The sequence below is a fragment of the Dryobates pubescens genome, chromosome 29 (assembly GCF_014839835.1).
Source record: "Dryobates pubescens isolate bDryPub1 chromosome 29, bDryPub1.pri, whole genome shotgun sequence".
Lineage (NCBI taxonomy): Eukaryota > Metazoa > Chordata > Aves > Piciformes > Picidae > Dryobates > Dryobates pubescens.
Genome location: NC_071640.1, coordinates 5,998,710 through 6,018,444, shown reverse-complemented (window position 1 = coordinate 6,018,444; position 19,735 = coordinate 5,998,710). Strand labels below are relative to the sequence as shown.

The window sequence follows — 19,735 nt, the reverse complement described above, 5'->3', positions numbered from 1 at the left end:
ATTTTGGGAAGCAACACTTTGCCTTATTCCTAGTGTCACCCCACCATGAGAAATGGAGGCCTTAATTACATGGCTGACACACCAGGGTTCGTTTCATGTTTTAAAACTCACTTAAATAGCTGTAGCATACCCAGGGCTATAATCAGCACTATAAAGAGAAAGAAAGCAAGCTTAGGGTTTTGATCCAAAATGTATTGCACCACAAATTTCATAGTGTTTCATAATACAATCCATATTTACAGCATAAAAGGAAAGAAATCCAATGGCCATAGAAAGGACTATGTATGCCACCGTTCTTAGACAAGGGAAAGTGCATTAGCTTTTTAATAGATGGATACACAGCATTCTTGCTCTGATAGCTAAAGAAAATTCAACACTTAACTATTTAATGGTAAGTTGATCCTGTTTGAGCTTTGGAATCTTACTGAAGTGGTGTTAGTGAATATATAATCTAAGCCTTTATGCTGTCACTATTCCAGGCTGCCTGTGCTGCTTTCTTACTGTTGGGCAGCGACCTTTCAAGCCCAGATCAATGTAAACCGATTAGTCGTTCAGCAGGCATCAGTGTGAGGGGAGGGAGTTCTGTCCCCTGGTCCCCAGTCCCACAGAAACAGGCCAGGGCAAAGGGACAGGTCTACAGATAAAGACCTTAGAGAATAAAATCTTCCCAGTCTTCCCCTTGCTTTGTTTCAGTAGGGAAACAATTGATACAAATCTACTTTTTGATTGTCTGTTTTCATACTAGAGCAGAATTGTACTCTTCCCATGAGCTTCTCTGTGCTGTAGTGAAGTGTCATGGATCAGGTGACTGAAGACTGTCGACTGTCTGGACAAGCTTTAGTATACTAAAAAAATCCTGTTGGCATTCCTAACTTCAAATAAACACAACCCAGCTCTACACTTGTGCCAAGGTCACAGCTACTGTGAGTACCTGGTCCTGGGATGTGGCTGATGGACAAAACCAGGGATGCCAACCCAGGTACAGACTTGCAGCACATTTAATGCTCTGACAACTGACCTTGTGTGGAAGGACACTTTCATCTTCACCACAGCATGGGTGTGCGTGGAAGGGAGGGCACAGCTCATGTGCTGCAACTCCAACACTGTGTCTCAACTGCCACCACCAAGGTCATCCAGACCCCTGCCAGCAGAGTTAAAAACCTGAACAGGGACTGCATCTCCACTGGAGGAAGACAGGGTGAATTTTCTGGACTGTATTTAATAATAAAGTGTTGGCTAGTAACACAAACCTCTCTGCAATGACTCAAACTGCAGCCTGCTCAAGTTCCCTACACAAGTAGGACTTTGGAAAATCTGCCCCATTTCTAAGAAGTCAGACTTCCTGCTGCTTCTCATTTTCATCTGGACTTCACAGTGGTGGTAATACTAGAGGCAACACTCTGCTTCTACTCTGCCAGGTGACTGCCACCTTGGTCCCCTTTTCTTAAGGGCTGCTGGAACCAAGAGTTACTCATTACGAGCCGAATTCTGCCCTCAAACCCAAAAATCTCATGAGCAGCATTTCTTCTACCAGGTAGTTAGGGCACAGTTAACAGCCCGCTGCCTGTTCATTATAGTATTTAAGCATCATTATCTGAAGTACAGAAAACCACAACCCAAAGAAGCAGATACTGGTTATGAAGACTTGCTGCTGGCAGACTCGGAAGAAAAATAAAAATCAAAGTGTTTAGTACCAATATTCTTCAATCTGTCACAAGATTATGTAATTATTACTTCTTCTTCTATTTTTTTTTAAATAAAAGGTATTCTCAGTGTGCATTTACAATACCTGGAATTCAGCTTTAAAAACTTAAAATCTGTTTCCTACCCTTTCTTCCCGATGCTAACAACCTATGGTACAGGCTAATAGATTAGTTTTAAAGGCGACTGAGTATTAGGTACTATAATTAAGACCATTTTAAAATATTCTTTTTCTTTAAGAAAAGTAAAATCAGACAACTCTAAAGTTGTGCTCTCAAATTAAATAATCATCATCAACATGCAGCCTTCAGGACTGCAGGCCAGGATATATGCACCTTACATGACACAGTGATATGAAAAAATGCAAATTATTAGTTATGTCAGTAAAACAAGGCAAGGCAGAGTTTGTTTTTTTTTTTTGGTTAAAGCTCCTGCTCCTGTTCTTCAAAAGGCTTCTCAAACCATCAAAACCCCAATACAGTACTACCAACATGGTTATTTTTTTTCCCCCACTGCTTGCTTTCCACAGCAAGACAAGGAAGTGTTCCTGTGCCTCGAGTTAACTCAGCTCTAGCGCTCCACAACAGAAGTTGGAATCACCACCATAATAGACAGCTTAAAAGCCTGGACTGCCAGCACCAGTACTGGTGAGGTTAACGCTACCCTTTGGTGCCAAGGAAACAAGAACGACGAGCACAAGGAGCTGACTTCCAGGAAGAGACCATCGAGACAACAGTCTCTGAATCCAAGCCAGAAGAGGTGTTTCAGTTCGTAGTGAAAATTTCTCCTTGCACAGTATTAGTTTTGTAAACAGTGTCAAAAGTTCTTGTACAAAATACTGCAATGACAGTGATTAAGACACACCTGGAGCAGTGTGTGCAGCGTTCTTTTCACAGAAAAAAGTGGCTAGATGCTGACTGCCTGTTCTCAGGTTCCCTTAAGGCCACAGTGTCCTTGGGCTTGAGATAGACGGCCGGATACTGCCTTTAGGAGATGGCTTTGACCCAAACCACGACATCTAGGACAGGAAAGCACAACACACTTTATGCTAGGTTGACACTTGAAAAAGAAAAGGAATGGTACATGTACATCTCTCCATCAGCTGGAAGAGCTATTTATAAAATAGGAGGCTGCAGCCTGAAGAAATGAAACGCCCATTTTCCACAAGGGAAGGTGACTGAAGGTTACACTTACACATATTGCTTTAAAATAATGAAAAACTCAAACCTACAGTCATTCAAGCACAGTCCCTTCCAGCAGTCTGGTATTAAACTGTTCCCTGAAAAAGATGGCAAGGACATCTGCCTCAGTGGCAATCCTGTGTACACTGAAGGTGTCTAGCTCATTGCATGGGTGGAGGTGTCTGCAGGACATGGAAAAAACCAAGGCTGCACTCCTCTATGAACATTCACTGCTAGCCACATAGCCAGGGACTTGCAGGAGATTTTATGCAATGGAAAGGAGAAAGAGATATAGTTGTTTAAGCCCAATGTCAAGCCAAGAATTCAGCTTCCTGGTTTAAAACTTCTGATTGTACTTTAGCAAGGGGCTTCCAGCTTTCCTCCATGGACTGAGTCCACTGTGTAAAACCACGCTGTTGGTCCCTCTCTGCAGCACTGGAAAGCTGCCATTTCCCTCAGTGAAATGGACAATTTCTGACATGTATGTGATTAGCTATCATTTTAATAATAAATTACATTTATTATGGTAGCTAACATTTGAAAAAGATACTTCTCAGAATCTCTCAGCATCTGAGAATTTTCATTTCATCTCATTTCATCTCATCACTAGAGACAAGAACAAAGGAACCCTTACCTTGTACTCCAAAGTTTCTTTAAGCATGTTTTCTTCCTCTTGTGAAAAATTCAGTAACACAGACACAGCTTTAATTAGATGGAATGCCTGAAAGAAACCACAGTGGTCTGTTGCTTATGATGCTCTCAAGCTCTACATTCTGGACTAGGGTGCAGCACAGCTTTTCTGTAGGTTTGGTCATACTTATTTTAGTCACAGCTGTGAGGAGCAGAGCAACAGCCTTCCATTATCCCCTGTTCTAATAGACCAGGAGGGCTTGTCTCTTATTTCCTCTGCTTGTGTTTCTTGGCTTTTTATTCTTTAACACTGGTTTGCATATTTGTGGGAAAGAAGACAAATGGGGAGCCTGCTTAGAACAGAGAAGCAGCTTGGCTCCTGTGGCATCCTAGTTATTTTAAGCTTTGAAAAGCTACCAATCCATGTAGGCAAGGAAAGAACAACGCTGGTTTAAACAGACACTTAAGTGCATTAATGCTACAGCGCTGATGCACACAACGTGGAGTGAGTAACGGGATCGAGCACTCAGCATACCATGGAGTTGCACAATTATTTCCTTCTCTTACCCAATGACTTGCAATTGGGCAAAGTATATTGCTGGCATGACTTTCTTACCTTTAACTTTTTTGGCACAATGTAGAGAATATAAAGGAGCTCCAAAGGGACAAGGAATTGCCTCTTACAGAACAACAGCAAGAAGTTTGTCTTCTTGTAGGGGTTTTTTTAATGTCTTTCTTAAATGTGCAACCGCTTCACATACTCCACATGCTTTTTAGAGTAGTGCAAAGGGAATGCCTTGTAGCTTCAGAACTTTAATTCCAGGCATTATTACCTTTTAAAAATTCACATTTCCTTTCCTTTAGTTCATTATAATCTGTGTTTCCAAACACATTACTGTCAGCTATTTTGCTTCGTCGTCCTGAATCAGTCACCAACTTTTTAAGCTGCAGCAGGACAGAACTGGCATAGAAGTGACAGGTGACTGTCTCTAGAGAAAGACAAGACTTGCAAAGGGAAGGGAAGTGTACAGCTTTACCTCAGATTCCCGGCAGGACATGAATTTCAGTACAACATGTTTAAGGTATTCAAAGTTTATCTCCCTGGAGTCATTTAAATCAGAGTTGTTTGTGACAGTCACAGAGGCATTAGGCACTTCAGAATTTGCTTTTTCACGTACTTCAGGAACCTCACTGTCAGGCCTTATTTTCTGAAAAAAAGAGAAGAGAAGTGCATTGGAGACTCTGGGAAAGGACCCAGGTCCAAGATTTCTAAGACAGAGGGCTTGTATCCACAAGGGGAGTTTTCCCTGGGGCAGATGTAACTCCCATGGTAAAACCTGGCTGAAAGGCAACTAAGTAGCAATAAAATCTTGGCTCTTCACTCTACAGAAGTGTATTAAATGTCCAAAAATACCAAACACGGGTCTTCTGTAGCTAAAATTCTCCACTGCAAGAGCTGAGTGATGATGACTATCTGTCACACCATCCATTCAATAAATAATCCAGAATACCATATTTTCTTAACTTGGTTCACAGATCTGCCTGCAAACACAAGGAAACTGCAGACATCCTGAGTGAAAAAACAATGCCCCCTTAGCCAGCAGCCAAGCTTTTGGAGTTAGTACTGCAAGTAACTGTCAGTAAGTGCCCACTGAGGAGACTGAAGAAACCTAACACTTACCAGCTCTTTCTGGAGTGTTTTCTTCAGTTCTGTCATTCTTTGCTGTAGCTGCTTTATCACCTGAAAGCACAGCAAAGGATAGTGTTAATACAGTAGTCATTGTTAGGACACAGTTTGACTCTCAGATATCTGGAAAAACTCATGAAGCAATCATTAAACAATGCAGACAGCTCTGAAGAAGCAACCTGAATGTCTTGCCTCTCTAGCTGCATGCATTAGCAGGTGTATGACAAGGTATTTGGCCTTCATGTGACAGCACAGTGGAAAGTGAACTGAATTCATACAAAAGGACTCTGCAGAAAAGCTGGGAGCATTTGGTGCATCTTTCCTCCAAAACAGTTAAGGATTTCTACGATTCTGGCTGTAGCTTTTATCCACTGTAGCTAGATCCTTGTACCACCTATCCTTCTAAGAGGCTTCAGCACAGGCAACAACAATTATTCCATTTTCTAATTAAAAGGGGAAAGACAAATTACTATTTTTGAAGTTCACCTTGTTTTTCTCAGCAATTTGCTGTTCCAGCTCTCTGTTATCCTTCTGAAGCTGAATGACATCTGCAGTTGCTACCTCTCCATTCTGTTCCACCACACGGTTTTCTGGAGAATCGAAATGCTTGTTGTTCAGGTCTCTTGTTGATTCCTCTAGTTCTGAAACCTGTATAAAGAGGGAGTTGCAGAGGTATCATGAGATTCACAGCCCATGAACATTCCCCAGGATGAAAGCCAGACTTCTTTTTCATGTTTGTTTTTGTGGAGTAGATGCTTTTTTAAACCAGAAAAATGTCAGTGACAACCTAGTCTCTCACAGGCCTGCTTGTGACTCCTGGGTTTGTGTCAGATAAAATAAGGAGTTGTCTTTCATAAACCAGTCTGACAAGAAACAACCTTCTTTAGGAAGACAGGGAACACCAAGCAAATAGTGGTGGTCTATGCTGCTGGTGTTTCACGTCATGAGCAAGCTGTCAAACTGAACAGCTCCCTGCAGGGACCATCGGGTATGATGGTACCGAGGGTGTCCTGCACACCTGATTATTGTCCCAAGAAGTCTGAACAGATCAGACCTGTAACTGCACTCACATTTTTCTCATGTTCCCTGGCCAACAGGCACTCCTGTATCTGCAGCTTCAGTTCATCAATTTCCTTTCTTGCCATTTCTTCTTTAGCCACTGCTTGGCTATTACTTGCTTCTATGTCAGATTGCAACTGATGCATTTGCAGCAAGGCAGCTTCATGATCTGAGAAAGGAAAGACCTGCTTAGTCTGCTGAATCAAATGGGAGCTTCTCATTATTTTTCTTAAACAAAGCAAGTTCCAATGATCCTGACCTTTCTGCTTTGCTCTATCATAAAGACATGATGGAATTTAGGCCACCCAAGTTCACGTGCATGTTTTTGCAAAGGAGCAGCCTAACTGTTTGAATGTCCAGGTGATTTTAGTACTTAACATCATAATTACCAATTATGCCTGCTCTAAGAAACCACCATCAAGAGAGCCTGTGTGCCCTGTGCTTGTGACTGGACAGGAACACTCAGAGCTGAGCTGTGAGCACATGGCTAGTCCATGAAACAGAGGCTGTGGTTTTGCTCCCTTTCTAATGACAACACACATGGTGGTTTAGAACCATAATGAAGATGACTGCACTCCAGTGGAATATCAGTTTGAAGCTGCTCTTTAAGAATGCAAATAATCTTCCAAGCAAGTGCTTTTAAAGTGGTGCAATGAAGGAGCACTGTCAAATCTGCATCATTTGTTTTCTGCTTTGTGCAAAGCAGTCATTTATAAAGTTGTGGCAGTTTCAAGATTTATTTTATTTTGTGGTGTATAGATACAGGCCTTGGGTTTTAAGAAGTGGTTTTAAGGCTGCAATAGAAAGACTGCACAATTGTTACTGAAGGACACAAGATTTTGAAGATTCAACAGATGAAACTATTACAATCTCCCAGGTAAGCCCAGATGTAAAGACTGGACTTAGATAAAGCTGTTTGGGATACAGCAGGCTCGTTTGGTCTAACCTTGCCTGAGTTGGTTTAGTTCTTCCTTCTCTTTTAGAAGCAGATCACATTTTTCCTCAATCAGCTGGTCTTTTTCCTTTATTAAGGAGGTCAGATGTGAAACCTTCAAAGCAAACAAACAGAAGTCATTAAAAGATACGGAACCAGAAGTGGGCCCTGAAAGACTTCAACATACCTCAGAGGTTCAGAATTCTTATTTTTTGGTGGCAAGGACTGGAAAAGAATTCTTGTATCAGAGACAAAGGTTGGTACCTACAAGTGGCAGGGCCTGCCTGAGCGCTGTGCTAGGCAATACAACAGCTTGAAAAAGTGCAGCATTTGAGCAGCATTAGTCTTGCAGATACTGCAGTGTGGATGTTTGTGATCTATCCAGAGACTCACAGAAGGCATCACCTCTACAACGCTGACCTCATTAAAGAGCACTGCAGTCCATGTGACATAAGAGCTAAACCACACTTCCCTTCGTTCAGTTGTGCCACGGTGACAGATTGCCTCATCACCAGCAGGTGGCAGCTGTAAAACAGCCACTCAGCAGGACCCGAGATCAACTTGCAGCCCTTTAACTTACAGCTGGACAAGCACACATCTACAGCAGTCCCAGAAGAATAAACCAAAAGATGAGGACTAAATTCAGTCCAGCTTACTCAGATGGCAGTTCCTGCCTTAAACTCAAGCTCATACTATCCACCGTGACTTTTCTTAAAAGAAGAGCAAAACAATGCTACCTAGAACTTATACTTGATTACTGGACACAACATCCTCCCCACAAGGAAATTCACAAGTGCTGGACAGCATTTGCTATGCCTCCAATGGAATAACTCACCTAAGCTGATTACATTCTTGTGCAGGATTTACACAGCCCTCTCCCCCAGTTTCAAGTTTACTGAGGCAACCACTGCTGTCTTGCATGAGGACATGTTCCTGCCCATGGCAGGGGGGTTGGAACTAGGTGAATCTTGAGGTCCCTTCCAACCCTAACAATTCTATGATTCTCTGATTAATGTTCCTGTTATGATAATTAGAAATCTATTCTGGCCTGGGAAAGATGGGGAGCACCCAAATGTATTTTAGACTGTCAGTGTTAACCAACCTGCTGTTGCAGTTCCTCTCTCTGTTTCCGTGTTTCTTCCAACGCTTTGGCAATTTCAACACTGACAGTTTCCCTGCTGCTCAATTCATTCTGCAACCCAAAAGAAACTCAGGTTACTTAAGACAACTACAATCAATCAGTCTCTCATCTTTAAACCCAAATCTACGAACAGCTAGAATTCATGGGTGTTCTGACAGATGTTTACACATGATTTACTTTACCAGATGAGTATTACTGTTTTCTTTTACTGCACTGTTGCTATCTGCACAAAAGAGCAACGCAGAATTAATCTAAGAGGCCAAATACATCCAGTGCTTCAAAGACCTTTTATCTTGAAGTCTCTACCACAAAGGAGTAGCTCCTTCCTGCAACTGATCCTTATTCCAGTTGTGCATCCTAGAATAGCTACAAGAAGGGTCTTTCAATAATCTCAGTTTACAGTCAACAAACTGAGTAAATGTTGCTCACATATTTCCAGCTTTTTAACTTTTGTTTTGAATGCTATGAGTGGAATTTGATGTTGCACTGTTCTGTATTCATTACTGCTAACAGGATTTAAAAGCTTTTCATGCCTGACAATAAGGGAATGTATTATTTCTGCCTGGTTTAGGCAGACCTAAGCATTCTGTTTCAGAAAAAAGGATCAGCCGTTTGTGGTGCTGCTCAAATGCATTTCTACTGAGTACCAAAGACGGTTTACAGCTCTAAGTCCATGCAACCTGAATATGATGTGCCTCCAAGGATGGAAGACACTTTGTTTTGAACTCTTTCCTAAACTTTGCCTTACCTTTAGCCTATTCAGTTCAGACTCTTGTTTTTTCAAAGAGGTCTCATACTCCTCCTTGCTTCCATTAAGATTTTCATTTTCCTTTTCCAACTGACTCTGTAAAATAAAGATTGCTTAAATACTGAGTACAATTAGTCTAACGCTTTGTTTTAAACAATTAAAACACATCAAATGCTTTGCTCATATTTAGTTTCTCAAAGTACAGCATCTTCTATTATAAAGCCAGGAGCACTGAATGGGAAGATTGAGGCAACACCCAAGCTCTACAAGCCACATTAAATTCATTTTGTGACAACTTACATGGCCCTCTGAACAGTTTCTGTACTTACAATCTTGTGCTGAGCAGCTGTTTTATCAAACTCCCAAGATTTTTCAAGGGCAGCAATGTGAGACTCCAGCTTGGCAACTTTCTGATCGTACTGATGTTTCTCACTTATCATCTGTTGCTGTAGTTTACTTCTTTCATCCTCTAGGTCAGTTTGCTTATGAGGAACAAAGAATACTCTATTAATAAAATGGCATTTTGAAGCTCTGACAAGAAATGGACACAATTCCAAGAGACACATGCTCAAACTGAAGCAACACTATTCCTTTGGCAGCGCACACTCATCTGCAGACACAAGTTTAAGAGACAAACAGCAAGAAACGTGAGAGAGAGAACTAAGTATCTCTGGAGGTAATGAAGACTGATCTGCTACTGGTCAGAGAAGTACCATGCAGGATACTCACCAACTTCTGGATCTTCAGATCCTGCTCAGCAGCTGCTGCTTTGCTCTTTTTCAATGTTTCTGTTGCAGCCTGTAGGTTTTGTTCCAGTTCTTTATTCTAAAACACAACCATACATTAAATTCCTTATCCAATGGCACCTATGTTATTAAAAAAATGTACAGAATGTAGAGAAAGAACATTGAAATCACAAACCACATAGTTCAAAGAGACTGCCTACTTGACACATGCTGCTATTAAAGACTCTTCACCAGACCACTACCTCAGCAAAGCTTGCATTTCAGCTATCTGACAGGGAAGATACACATGAAATCTCCAACTTCATAACCTCTTGACCCTTCTCCACTGATGGTGGGAGTTGACCAGAGACACTGATCAGTTAGACAGTCCTTTCAAGATCTTTGGCTGAGAGCACAAGTGCAGTTAAGAGAGGAGCTCTAGGAGATAGAGAGGCTGCAAACAGTGGGAATTTGTAGCAAAACACAACAATTTTTACCTGTGTCTCCAACCGGTTCACAGTCCCAGCGTGATGCGTTCTGTCTGTCAGTAGCTGCTGCCTGGTTTCATCCAGTTGCTGCTCAAGAGTAGCTTTCTGAAGATTACAAGGAGATGAAAAACAGGAGGAAGGGTGGACAAAAAGGTAAGGTAGGGTTTAACTCAGATTTTTCTGTTAATTTCATTAATTAGATCAAACTAAACTGGAAGAATTATTTTGATGTGCAGCACAGCTTCGCTCTTGGAACCAAAGCATTTAATGCTTCTGCACAGGGCCTCCATCAGTCAGTTGGCCCTGGGGATGGCATCGTTACTAGTAAGAGTGGAAAATTCACTGGCATCTTGTCACGATCCAGATGTGAACTCCAGCCAGCAGCCAGGTCACAATTTTCTACCCCAGAGATTACTAAGCCAAGTTCTTTTATCACATCAATATGGAGCTGATGCATTTTATAGCCTGACCAAGGCAGAGCACCGCTTCCCTTGTTCCCCATCTGGGGAAATACTGCTCCAAGCTGATTCTGGGCAGGAGCATCAGTGCATGAGAAACAGACTGAGAACCAGTGGGAAAAAAGGCATTAACCAACACTGAGTTCTTGTTTTCAGCTGTTTCTTAACACTTTTGAGGCTCGAGCTTTCAACAGACAACATTCTGTTTGTAGACCTCTGTGTACAACCAGTTCCCCTCCCTGTTCCAGTGCTTTGCCAGTCATGGTAACAGAAAACAAAGAACAAGGGAAAGCATTTGCTGTTCTCTGCAAGGATTCACCAATAAAACTTTCAAGTTGTTCTACCTCCTGTGTGGATGTTAAAAAGCTGCTCTTTTGCTTCTCAGCAGTCAGATATGCTGCCTAAACAGACAATGCAGAAAGACCAGTACAGACATCTGTGCAGTATCTACATGAACAGGCTCAGTGTTGTCACCCACACAGCTCTGCCCAGCATAGACAGTGTGCCAATATACAATGAAGGGACAAATATGCCTGCATTACATCATCACATATTCTTTCCATGTGTGAGAAGTAATGTATGTTCTAAAAAAAAAAAAAAACCAAATCTCACTAAGATTGCTCTTTTAAGCAGTCTATAAATGTATAATTACCTCTTTCAGTAGCTCCTGCACATGTTCATCCCCTGAAAGATTCCTTTCTAGCTTTTTTTCCAAGGAAGACACTTTTTCCTGCAGCTGTTCAGTAAGTTTATTTCTCTCAGCAAATTCAAAAGTCATCTGTGAGAATGAGAAATCACAGAATTATTTTTGTAGTGAAGCTTTCAGCTGTGCCTTGAAGCTTTTCATTGTGGTTTGACTTTAAAAAGTGCCATTACAAAGAGCAAAGACCTATTTGAATAGACAGTGTCTAGAAACTGTTTTAGGATTGTACCCAATTCAAACTCACAGTGCATTACCCACAAGTACATCTTTACAGCAGCCAACAGCAGATGCATCTGAAAACACTTCACCTTTTGCTTGTGCTGTTCATATTCCACCTTCAGAGATTCATGTTCCACCTGTAACAATTCCAGCCTCTTCTCACAACCAGAACCAGCAACTCGAGCCTAAAAGTTTTGAGAAATTACTTGCTTTGAAAGTCAGGTTCCCCAAAACCACATAACTGACATCTAATCTAACTTCTGCAGACAAGGAGCTCAAATCTCACTTAACTCAAACTTACATTTTGCAAGTCTACAGAAAGCTGCTGAATGACAGTTTGTAGCTCCTGTTCTCTTAACTCCAGAGCAGTGATCTTATTTTCTGCATTTGTCTCAGCTGTCATTAGTTCATCTCTTCACAGAAAGAGAATAAAAAGAAGTGACATACCATTCCAGAAAAAGAATCTTTAGCAGATAATTCTGCTGCTCATGAAAATGGACTAAGCAACCAGATTTTCTTGTCCTAAAACCAGCCACTGCTTGATTATACATTTCCCCCCCAAAAAAGTGACAGTTAAGCATTCAAACTATTAAAAAAAAAAAAATCATAACAAGCTTACAAAACCCTAAACAAGGACTACTTTAATTGGATTGAAAAGAAACAGAAACTTGGCATTTACATCCTCATACCAGAAGCAATTATTTGGGTAACTCACTATGTATATGAACTCTTCCCAAAAGACGGAGCTAAGCACAAAGTAAAAGCACAGGGGAAACGCACACACTACTCCTCATGGAACACCACATCCATACCTCTGTGCCTCTAGCTCCAAGAACTGCTGCTGCAACTCCTGAAGATCTTTCCTGAGGCCTGATGACTCGTTGCTTGCATCCTGAAGCACCTCCTTAGTGTGGGTTAGCTCTTGAGTGCACGCCTCTAATTCCTGCTCTGCTTTGCTCAGAGATTCTTCCTTTTTCAAAAGCTGAATATTAGAATGTTATCTTTGACAACAGAGATGACCCAACAATACTGACAGAGCCTTCTCATTAAAAGTTGTCTTTTTTTATTAAGTTACAAGCTGAATTAAATGAGGTAATAAACACCTCCCAGAAAAGTCACTGTTGAAATAGACTCTGTGATAGTCATGTGCCTACTTTAAGATTTTGACACTGCCCCAGACTGTATACAAGCAAAAAAGGCTAAAAAGCTTAAAGCAGAGTTACCACTAACTTGGTATTCTAACTGAAATTTTAGGGAAGAAAAATGTTTAATCTTACCATGTGTTTAACTTTGGCAATTTCCTGCTGTTGAAAGCCCTCCAGCTCATCAATTTCATCTCTTTTTTGAAAGAGGTTCAAACTCTGCTCCCTCATTTCTTGTAACTGCTTTTCAAGCATTCTTTTTTCCTGGTAAACCAACAAAACCAAAATGAATCCACAAGTATCTGCACATTCAAGTCAGTGGGGGTTAGTTAAACTCTCTGGGAATGGGATCTTGTCTTGCAGCCATAAGGGTTGTAGAAACTTCTCCACACTCAGGTCACAGCAGGCAATGTGAAGCAAATTAGAGAACCATAAAAATCTCCCCAAAAATCTGTACCACCTAACTGAACTTAAAGATGGACAGCAAATGGCATGTTTAATGTCTTCACAGTAAGAGATACTTTAAAACAGACTGAGCTGAACAGCTGTAACAAGACTGAAATCTCCAATTAAAATAAGTCCCTACCAAACAGCTTCATTTATTTTATGAAATAGATGACCCACTACAAGACCTCAGACAAAGTCACTACCTTCTTCTGCACCTCAGTTGCCTCCTCTATGATAAAGGAAACTTGTCCCACCTAACAGTGGTACACCTTTGTCATCATCACCCATCGTTCTTTACTTCCCCACTGAAAAGTAATTCCAGAGCTACCTCCTAAAGTGTTTGGGCTGGTAACGAAAGTAAATGTTTGGCCTCTCCCTCTGAACAAAGATCAAATGATAAACAGGGCTGAACAAAGTTGAACAGTAAAAGTATGCAGGCTGCTGTTTACAAACAGACACAGTAAACAAACAAACAAACAACCCAAAACATCCATAGCTTAATTACCTTTTCAACTTGACCCAGCTTTTCCATCCACTCCTGAAGAAAGCAGAGAAAAAAAACCCCAAAACAATCAATGCAAATTTGAAGACATTTGTATTGTTAGAAGACATTCTTAAACTGTAGAAATTATTAAACATAATTTAAAAAAAAAAAAAATCACCAAAAGAAAGAGCTAGTGTTTAACATGTCAAGGCTCAGGAATCACTCATGCTACCTGAATACAAAAGCTTTATGCAAGCGAAATAAAATGTGACGACAGGTCTGCTACAACCGAATCTTGCCAAGCACAAGCCCAAGCCTAACCTTTCATTAGGAATTAGTGTGGGCTCTTTTTAATAACACTAATAACAGTCTGAACAATGGCAAACCCAACACTATCCCTGATATTTGAATGCAAACCTCCCTTCGCTCCTTAACACTGGCATGCCAAGCATGCACAACTCTGAATGACTCCTGCAATTCATGGTGACACCTGCCAAAGCACTCAGATCCCCACAGACAGTCAGAAGTTGACTCATTTGAGCTCTGTTACCTGGTCCTTTTTTTCTAAGGCCAAAGCCATTCCTTCAGCCATCTTGGCTCGACTGGCCTGATGAGCTTCATTCTGCTCCTGAAGCTTCCTCATGGAGGCTATCAACAGAGAACCACCAGCTGCATTAAAAACTCTTCTTTTAAACTTGCTTCTCAATTTTCTCTAAGTTATTTGCAACTTCAAAGAGCTGCTTCTCCAAGTAATCAGCCCCATCTTGAGTCTCTAGCACTAATGCTGTGCCACTTCTTACCTCACACTGCTTGCATGTTGGACATGTGCCAGAATTAACAGAAGGCAGAAATACTGCTCCTCACTGGATTATAACAGAGATGTAGGTTTCAAAAAGGTCTCTCCCACATCTCAGCCCCAGATTGGGCAAAAGGAGCATACCAAATACTTTGGTCAACACACTACTGCTTTTTACACCACAAATAAGGCAAGAACTCATGTTCTAACTTTTTGCAGCCTAGAGGGGCACCGCTCTAGACAAAACCAATCAAAACACTGGTACACCAAACCCACTTCCTTCCAACCAGAACAGCCATCATCTTAAAAACAAAGTATTAAATTCAAAACAAAAGGCAAAGGACAAAGAGAAGTACGTACAATCCTGATGCTTTTCTAATGCATTTTCAAGCTTCTCTTTTATCTTCTGCAAGTTTCGGATCTGATCAGCATAATCTTGTGTGAGGAGGGAGAAGCACAGACCAGGAATGAACAGACATTGAGGAAGGAAAGTTTCAGAAAAAGGAAAAAAAAAAAAAAAGTAAAGGGAAGGAGAAAAAAACAAAAGAAAAAAGGATGAGTGGAAAATGGCAATGATTTTCTCAATCAGAAAATCATTCCTGCTGAGGAAAACTTGGGTGACCATAACAATGAACACAAACACATAGTTCTCTACTGTCCATGGGGTAAATGTTTGGGTACAAACAGGAAGACCTGTTCTAGGTGGGCTAGTCACACAAGCAGGGCAGTGCCAGGGAGTGAAGAACTACCCCCACTCTTTACTTCATTCAAGAACAGTGATCCACTTAACCCTGTTTAGCAAAGGTCTCTCTCACTGGAGCACGCAAGGATGGAGCAATTCAGATGCTTGCATCCTTGCTCCATACTGCTCATTGTTCAAGGCACTGTGTCTCAGAGGCTGAGCCCTGGTTGTGCTCTCCTTGGCCATTAACAATCTCTCACCACTGCCACGCCTACCTGACAAGAACTGACAAGGCAGGCAGACAGCAAACACACACACACACCTTGGAGAACTTTATGTACAATGGAAAGGAGAATTTACCTTCTGACTGGGCTGCTCAAACAAGTCTCCTGACTCTCAGAGCCTCTCTCTCTCTCCCCCATACCAAGCCCAAATCAGCACTTTCAAGTTTACCTTGTGCAAACAAGTGAACACTTTGTCCTTTCAAATTATCATGTGAAATAATTTTTGAATCTTGACCCAAACAGGACCTTGGTAATCTCTTCAATAAATAAAAACAATTCTGAGGTAGCTATAACCTTTATTTTCCAAGGCTGCCTGTGACCTTTGGGAAGCAGCAGCATAACACAGTATAGCCAAGTTTCTGATCCACTCCCAACAACAGGGGTGGAAACTGGTGTCAGAGCAGAACCCTTACTACAGCTTTACAGAACAAGGTATTATCCCAGAAAGAAAAGTAGCATCAAGACTGTTTAAGTCCTTTGCTTTTTCTTAATTTCCAAGTTCACTTCTCTAAGGAGAGCACTTTGTCATCATCAGAGAGCTTAGATCCTAAGAGAAACAAACTAATACATACACAAAGTAAAATAAAAGTGGGAAAGACACTACTTGAAGCATGGGGACAGAAAGCTGTCCCAGCTGTTCAAAATAATCACGTAAACATGCCAAGAAATCAACAGAAAAGTTACACTGGATGCTACCTAGGTGACAATAAACAGGGTTGTTACAAAGTCATTTTTAAAACCACCTAACCCCATGTATTTTTAATTAAAACACTTATGTTCAAATGCAAACATTTCCTGGAGTAATAGGGGTTTATATGTATTCAAGACACATACCAGACAGCTTGACCTCCAGTTTTCTTATTTGTTCATTTCTTCTGAACAACTGGGATGAAAGATCCTCTCTAGAGCTGCTTCCATCAGAAGCCTTGGTAGAAAAAAACACCACACTTGTATAACTTAGGGAGTTTACATAAATGGATCCTGCCATATGCCAACTGTATGATACCAAACCCTCTCCCATCTAGGAATAATGCTCCCATTTTTCATGTAGAGGGGAGTTGCACCTAGCACAGCAGAACATGTGAAAAAATGCTGAAGAAGAAAAACAGCAAGGGCTTAACTAGGCAGTTCTGCAATGCTAGCCTGCTTCATGAGATACAAAGCTTTCAAACCAAGCCAGAGCTGAAAACTCTTTGTTCAAATTGACCACTGAGGAGCTGGCACAATAGAACAACTAAAGAAGGGAACAGAAGCTCTACAGCAGAGGCTTCAAAACAGCTCATAGCAAAAATCTTTTGAAAAACTGAGCAGGCAGAAAAGAAACATCAGTGCTCTTCAAGTGGGATAAGCTCATGCAAGCACAGATGCAGTTTTCCTCCCAATCAATGGTCTCACTGTGCAAAACCCACTGCAAAACTAACTTAACATTCTCTTTTGTTTTGGTTGGTTGGGGTTTGTTTTGTTTTTCTTCATAAAAATCAGTATTAGCAGTTCAGTGAATTTGCTGAAACAACTAATTCTTAGAGGTCTTCTGAAAATCACTTGACTTCAGCTATTGTTGCTATTTCCTTTATACTCTTCAATCTTTCAAGAAAGTGAAGTGAAAATGCTACATGAGAATTTAAGTGCAAAAACAAAATTAAAGAGGGCAGAAAAACACAAGGCTAATATATTTCTATTGTAAAATGTGTTTAAACTTTGGGAGCTCCAACCTTCTGATTAACAGAACTGGAATTTCGGCTTAGCTTCAGAAAAAAGGAGTTAGAACTCCACCATGGAAATAACTTCTCCATTTTGCAGACAACAAAACAGAAAGACACAGCCACTTGCTGCGGTACAGCAAGTACTGCTGGCTCCAGCAGCAGGGAAGCCCTGAGTTTTGATCCACGTTTTCAAGAATGTGATAGCCAGAGGTGCCAGAGCATTACAGGGTTTCAGTTAAGCCACTGGATCCTGGAATGACATCATTTCCTTAACACATCATAATGAAAGAGAGTCCCAATTAGGTGTTGGAGCAAGTCAAAGTGTTTTGAGTGTCACAGAACTGCACACGGGATCCTGGCAGTGACATAATATGCTGGAGTGGGAAGAGAACCAAGAGGCAAACACAGAAGGAGGACAGTTAACCAGTACTGATCTTGCTTTGCTACAGCTTTAGTAATGGGGATGCTTTATAAATAGGGATGTTACACATTACTACAGCTGTATTCAGTACTTAAGGTCTGTTTGACAAGGTTCTGTATTGAGGCAGCTTTGTAACTCAGGCTGACGTGGGAATACGTGCCTCCTGGTAACTACTACAGCTGGCATACAAACACGCTCTCTTCAGTATTTAAATTTATTCAAGTTAATGAGTCATTTACACATTAAGAAATACACCTGCAAATGCACCACCACACACGTTCAACTCATCCACCTGATTTTGTATAGCTGGCTCTAAAGCCACAAGATAAATACCCCAAGACAAATCAAACTGAAAAAGCCAGGTGTAACTTACAAAGTCATCTCCGGAGTCCGCTCCCACGGATGTAATCGACTCCTTACTAACAGACCTGGGGATCCTGGCAGCTCCTCCGGGTCGGGGAGCAATCGCTGCCTCTTCTGCGATCTTCTTCTTCAGCTTTGCAAACATTTTACTGCTCTGCAGCACTGAAATATCCAGGTACTTTGAAAAGCCACTACCTCCGATATGGTTAATATACTGACACTTTGTTTAAAGCTTCCAGATGTCAAGATTTAATGTTGTGCCTCATCCACCGTTTTATTGCGTTTCAAGTTCCATTAAAGCCTTCATAGCCTAGCAGTACCTGCAAATCGAAGACATATGGTTTCCACGCTAAAAATTGCTGCTCATCTTAAGCATTTAAAGATAACTAAACATCACATCTGCTATAATACCCAAAGGAAAAAAGCTAATCAGAGCAGAGCCCTTTAAAACACAACCCCTAACCTAAGCCGTGACAGTGTGGTGGGCCTCGCCGGGACGCAACGGTCGGGGCCGGTCGCTGTTGAGGGAGCGGTGTATGGGCGGACGGCTCCCCGCAGACCGGCAGCTCTCCGCAGAGGTGCCTCCACCCAAAGGCGAAGGATGCCGAGAGTCCACCTATCCACTGTAGGCCGGTTCGTCCCCGGCAGCTGCTGCCCAGATCCGAGGCTGCCGAGGACCGGCAGCCCCTCTCCCGGAGCCCCCAGCCGAGCACTGCGGCCCAGCCCCACCACCCCTCAATTCCCCAGCCAGCTCACCGCCGGCTTCAGAGCCCCCCAGTCCCACACCGGCTCTCACCGCCCATGGCCTGGCTTGGCCCGGGGCCGCCGCCGCCGCTTCCCCTGGCGTCGCTGACCCGGAAGTGCCGCGCGGGCCGGAAGCGGCACGAGCCGGCGCGCAGGCGCCGTGGGCCGGCCTGGAGCCCCGTCCGGCCCCGCGCTTCCCCCCAGCCCTGCCCCGCAGCAGCCGCTTAGTTACAAGCATTTGCACAGTTTATTGATAGTAAACGCCTTGGACACGGCCGGAGAGGCGAAGAGAGTTCTGACAACAGCCAAGAATACATGTGAGGGAACGCGAACGGCCCGGCCCAGCCCTCCCGCGACGGGGCGGGTGGAAAGCCCTAACCCCGCTCCCACATACACAGAGAGAGGAACAACAAAACGGTTCGTACACAGCACAGCCCGTGAAACACCCGGACAGCGAGTGGCCGCTGACAGAAACAAGCGTACAGAAATCTGCTCGAAAGTCACTGAAAACGGCTGAGGACGTGATGAAGGGCAGCAGGAGGCAGGCCTTGCGTTCCGGGTTTGGTACCAGTACAAACCACGGTGGAAAAGGAAGGTGTTCGCTTCTGAAATGGAGTAAGAGCAGTTCTCACGTTGAGCTTCGCTTTTTCTTTTCTCCAAAATACTCAGCAGTAATCCAAACTTATTTCTTTCCTCCCACAGACACCACAAACAATGGCAGAAGAGTTGTGGTAGTACATTGCTTTGGCGATTTATAGATCCCTTGCAAAAGTCAGTTTGCTCCACAAAAAAAAGTGTATTTATATATCTTTCTCTCTATTTTAAGTAAAATATCTGTTCTTACCAAAATACAATATACAGGCACATGGCTGTAAAATAACTTCACACCAATTCACTATAAAATTACTTTTGGTAGTAAATAATCTGATTCTTAGAGGGGCAAAGCACTCCTTGTACAGCTGCAGACTGAGGCACAGTTCCTCTCTGCCTTTTCA

At 42.2% G+C, this 19,735-nt stretch overlaps 1 protein-coding gene across 4 annotated transcripts; it reads right to left on the bottom strand.

Annotated features, from left to right (window-relative positions):
* Positions 1-1,733: 1,733 nt before the first annotated feature.
* On the bottom strand, positions 1,734-18,311 carry GOLGA1 (golgin A1). Of its 4 annotated transcripts, none has more exons than XM_009907479.2 (22): positions 18,007-18,311; positions 16,344-16,434; positions 14,904-14,978; positions 14,298-14,395; positions 13,769-13,801; positions 12,952-13,080; positions 12,487-12,656; positions 11,976-12,087; positions 11,764-11,859; positions 11,405-11,530; positions 10,304-10,399; positions 9,811-9,906; positions 9,411-9,563; positions 9,082-9,177; positions 8,295-8,384; positions 7,205-7,307; positions 6,270-6,427; positions 5,686-5,847; positions 5,194-5,253; positions 4,550-4,720; positions 3,517-3,603; positions 1,734-2,719 (listed from the first exon to the last, which is right to left on the bottom strand). In XM_009907479.2, the coding sequence occupies exons 1-22, from the start codon at positions 18,139-18,141 to the stop codon at positions 2,639-2,641; spliced, it is 2,418 nt and encodes an 805-aa protein (XP_009905781.2). In that variant the 5' UTR covers positions 18,142-18,311; the 3' UTR covers positions 1,734-2,638. The 4 variants fall into 4 exon arrangements, with proteins under 4 accessions (XP_009905781.2, XP_054030288.1, XP_054030290.1 ...); XM_054174313.1 differs by having other exon boundaries at positions 12,487-12,644; XM_054174315.1 differs by lacking the exon at positions 4,550-4,720.
* Positions 18,312-19,735: the final 1,424 nt, after the last annotated feature.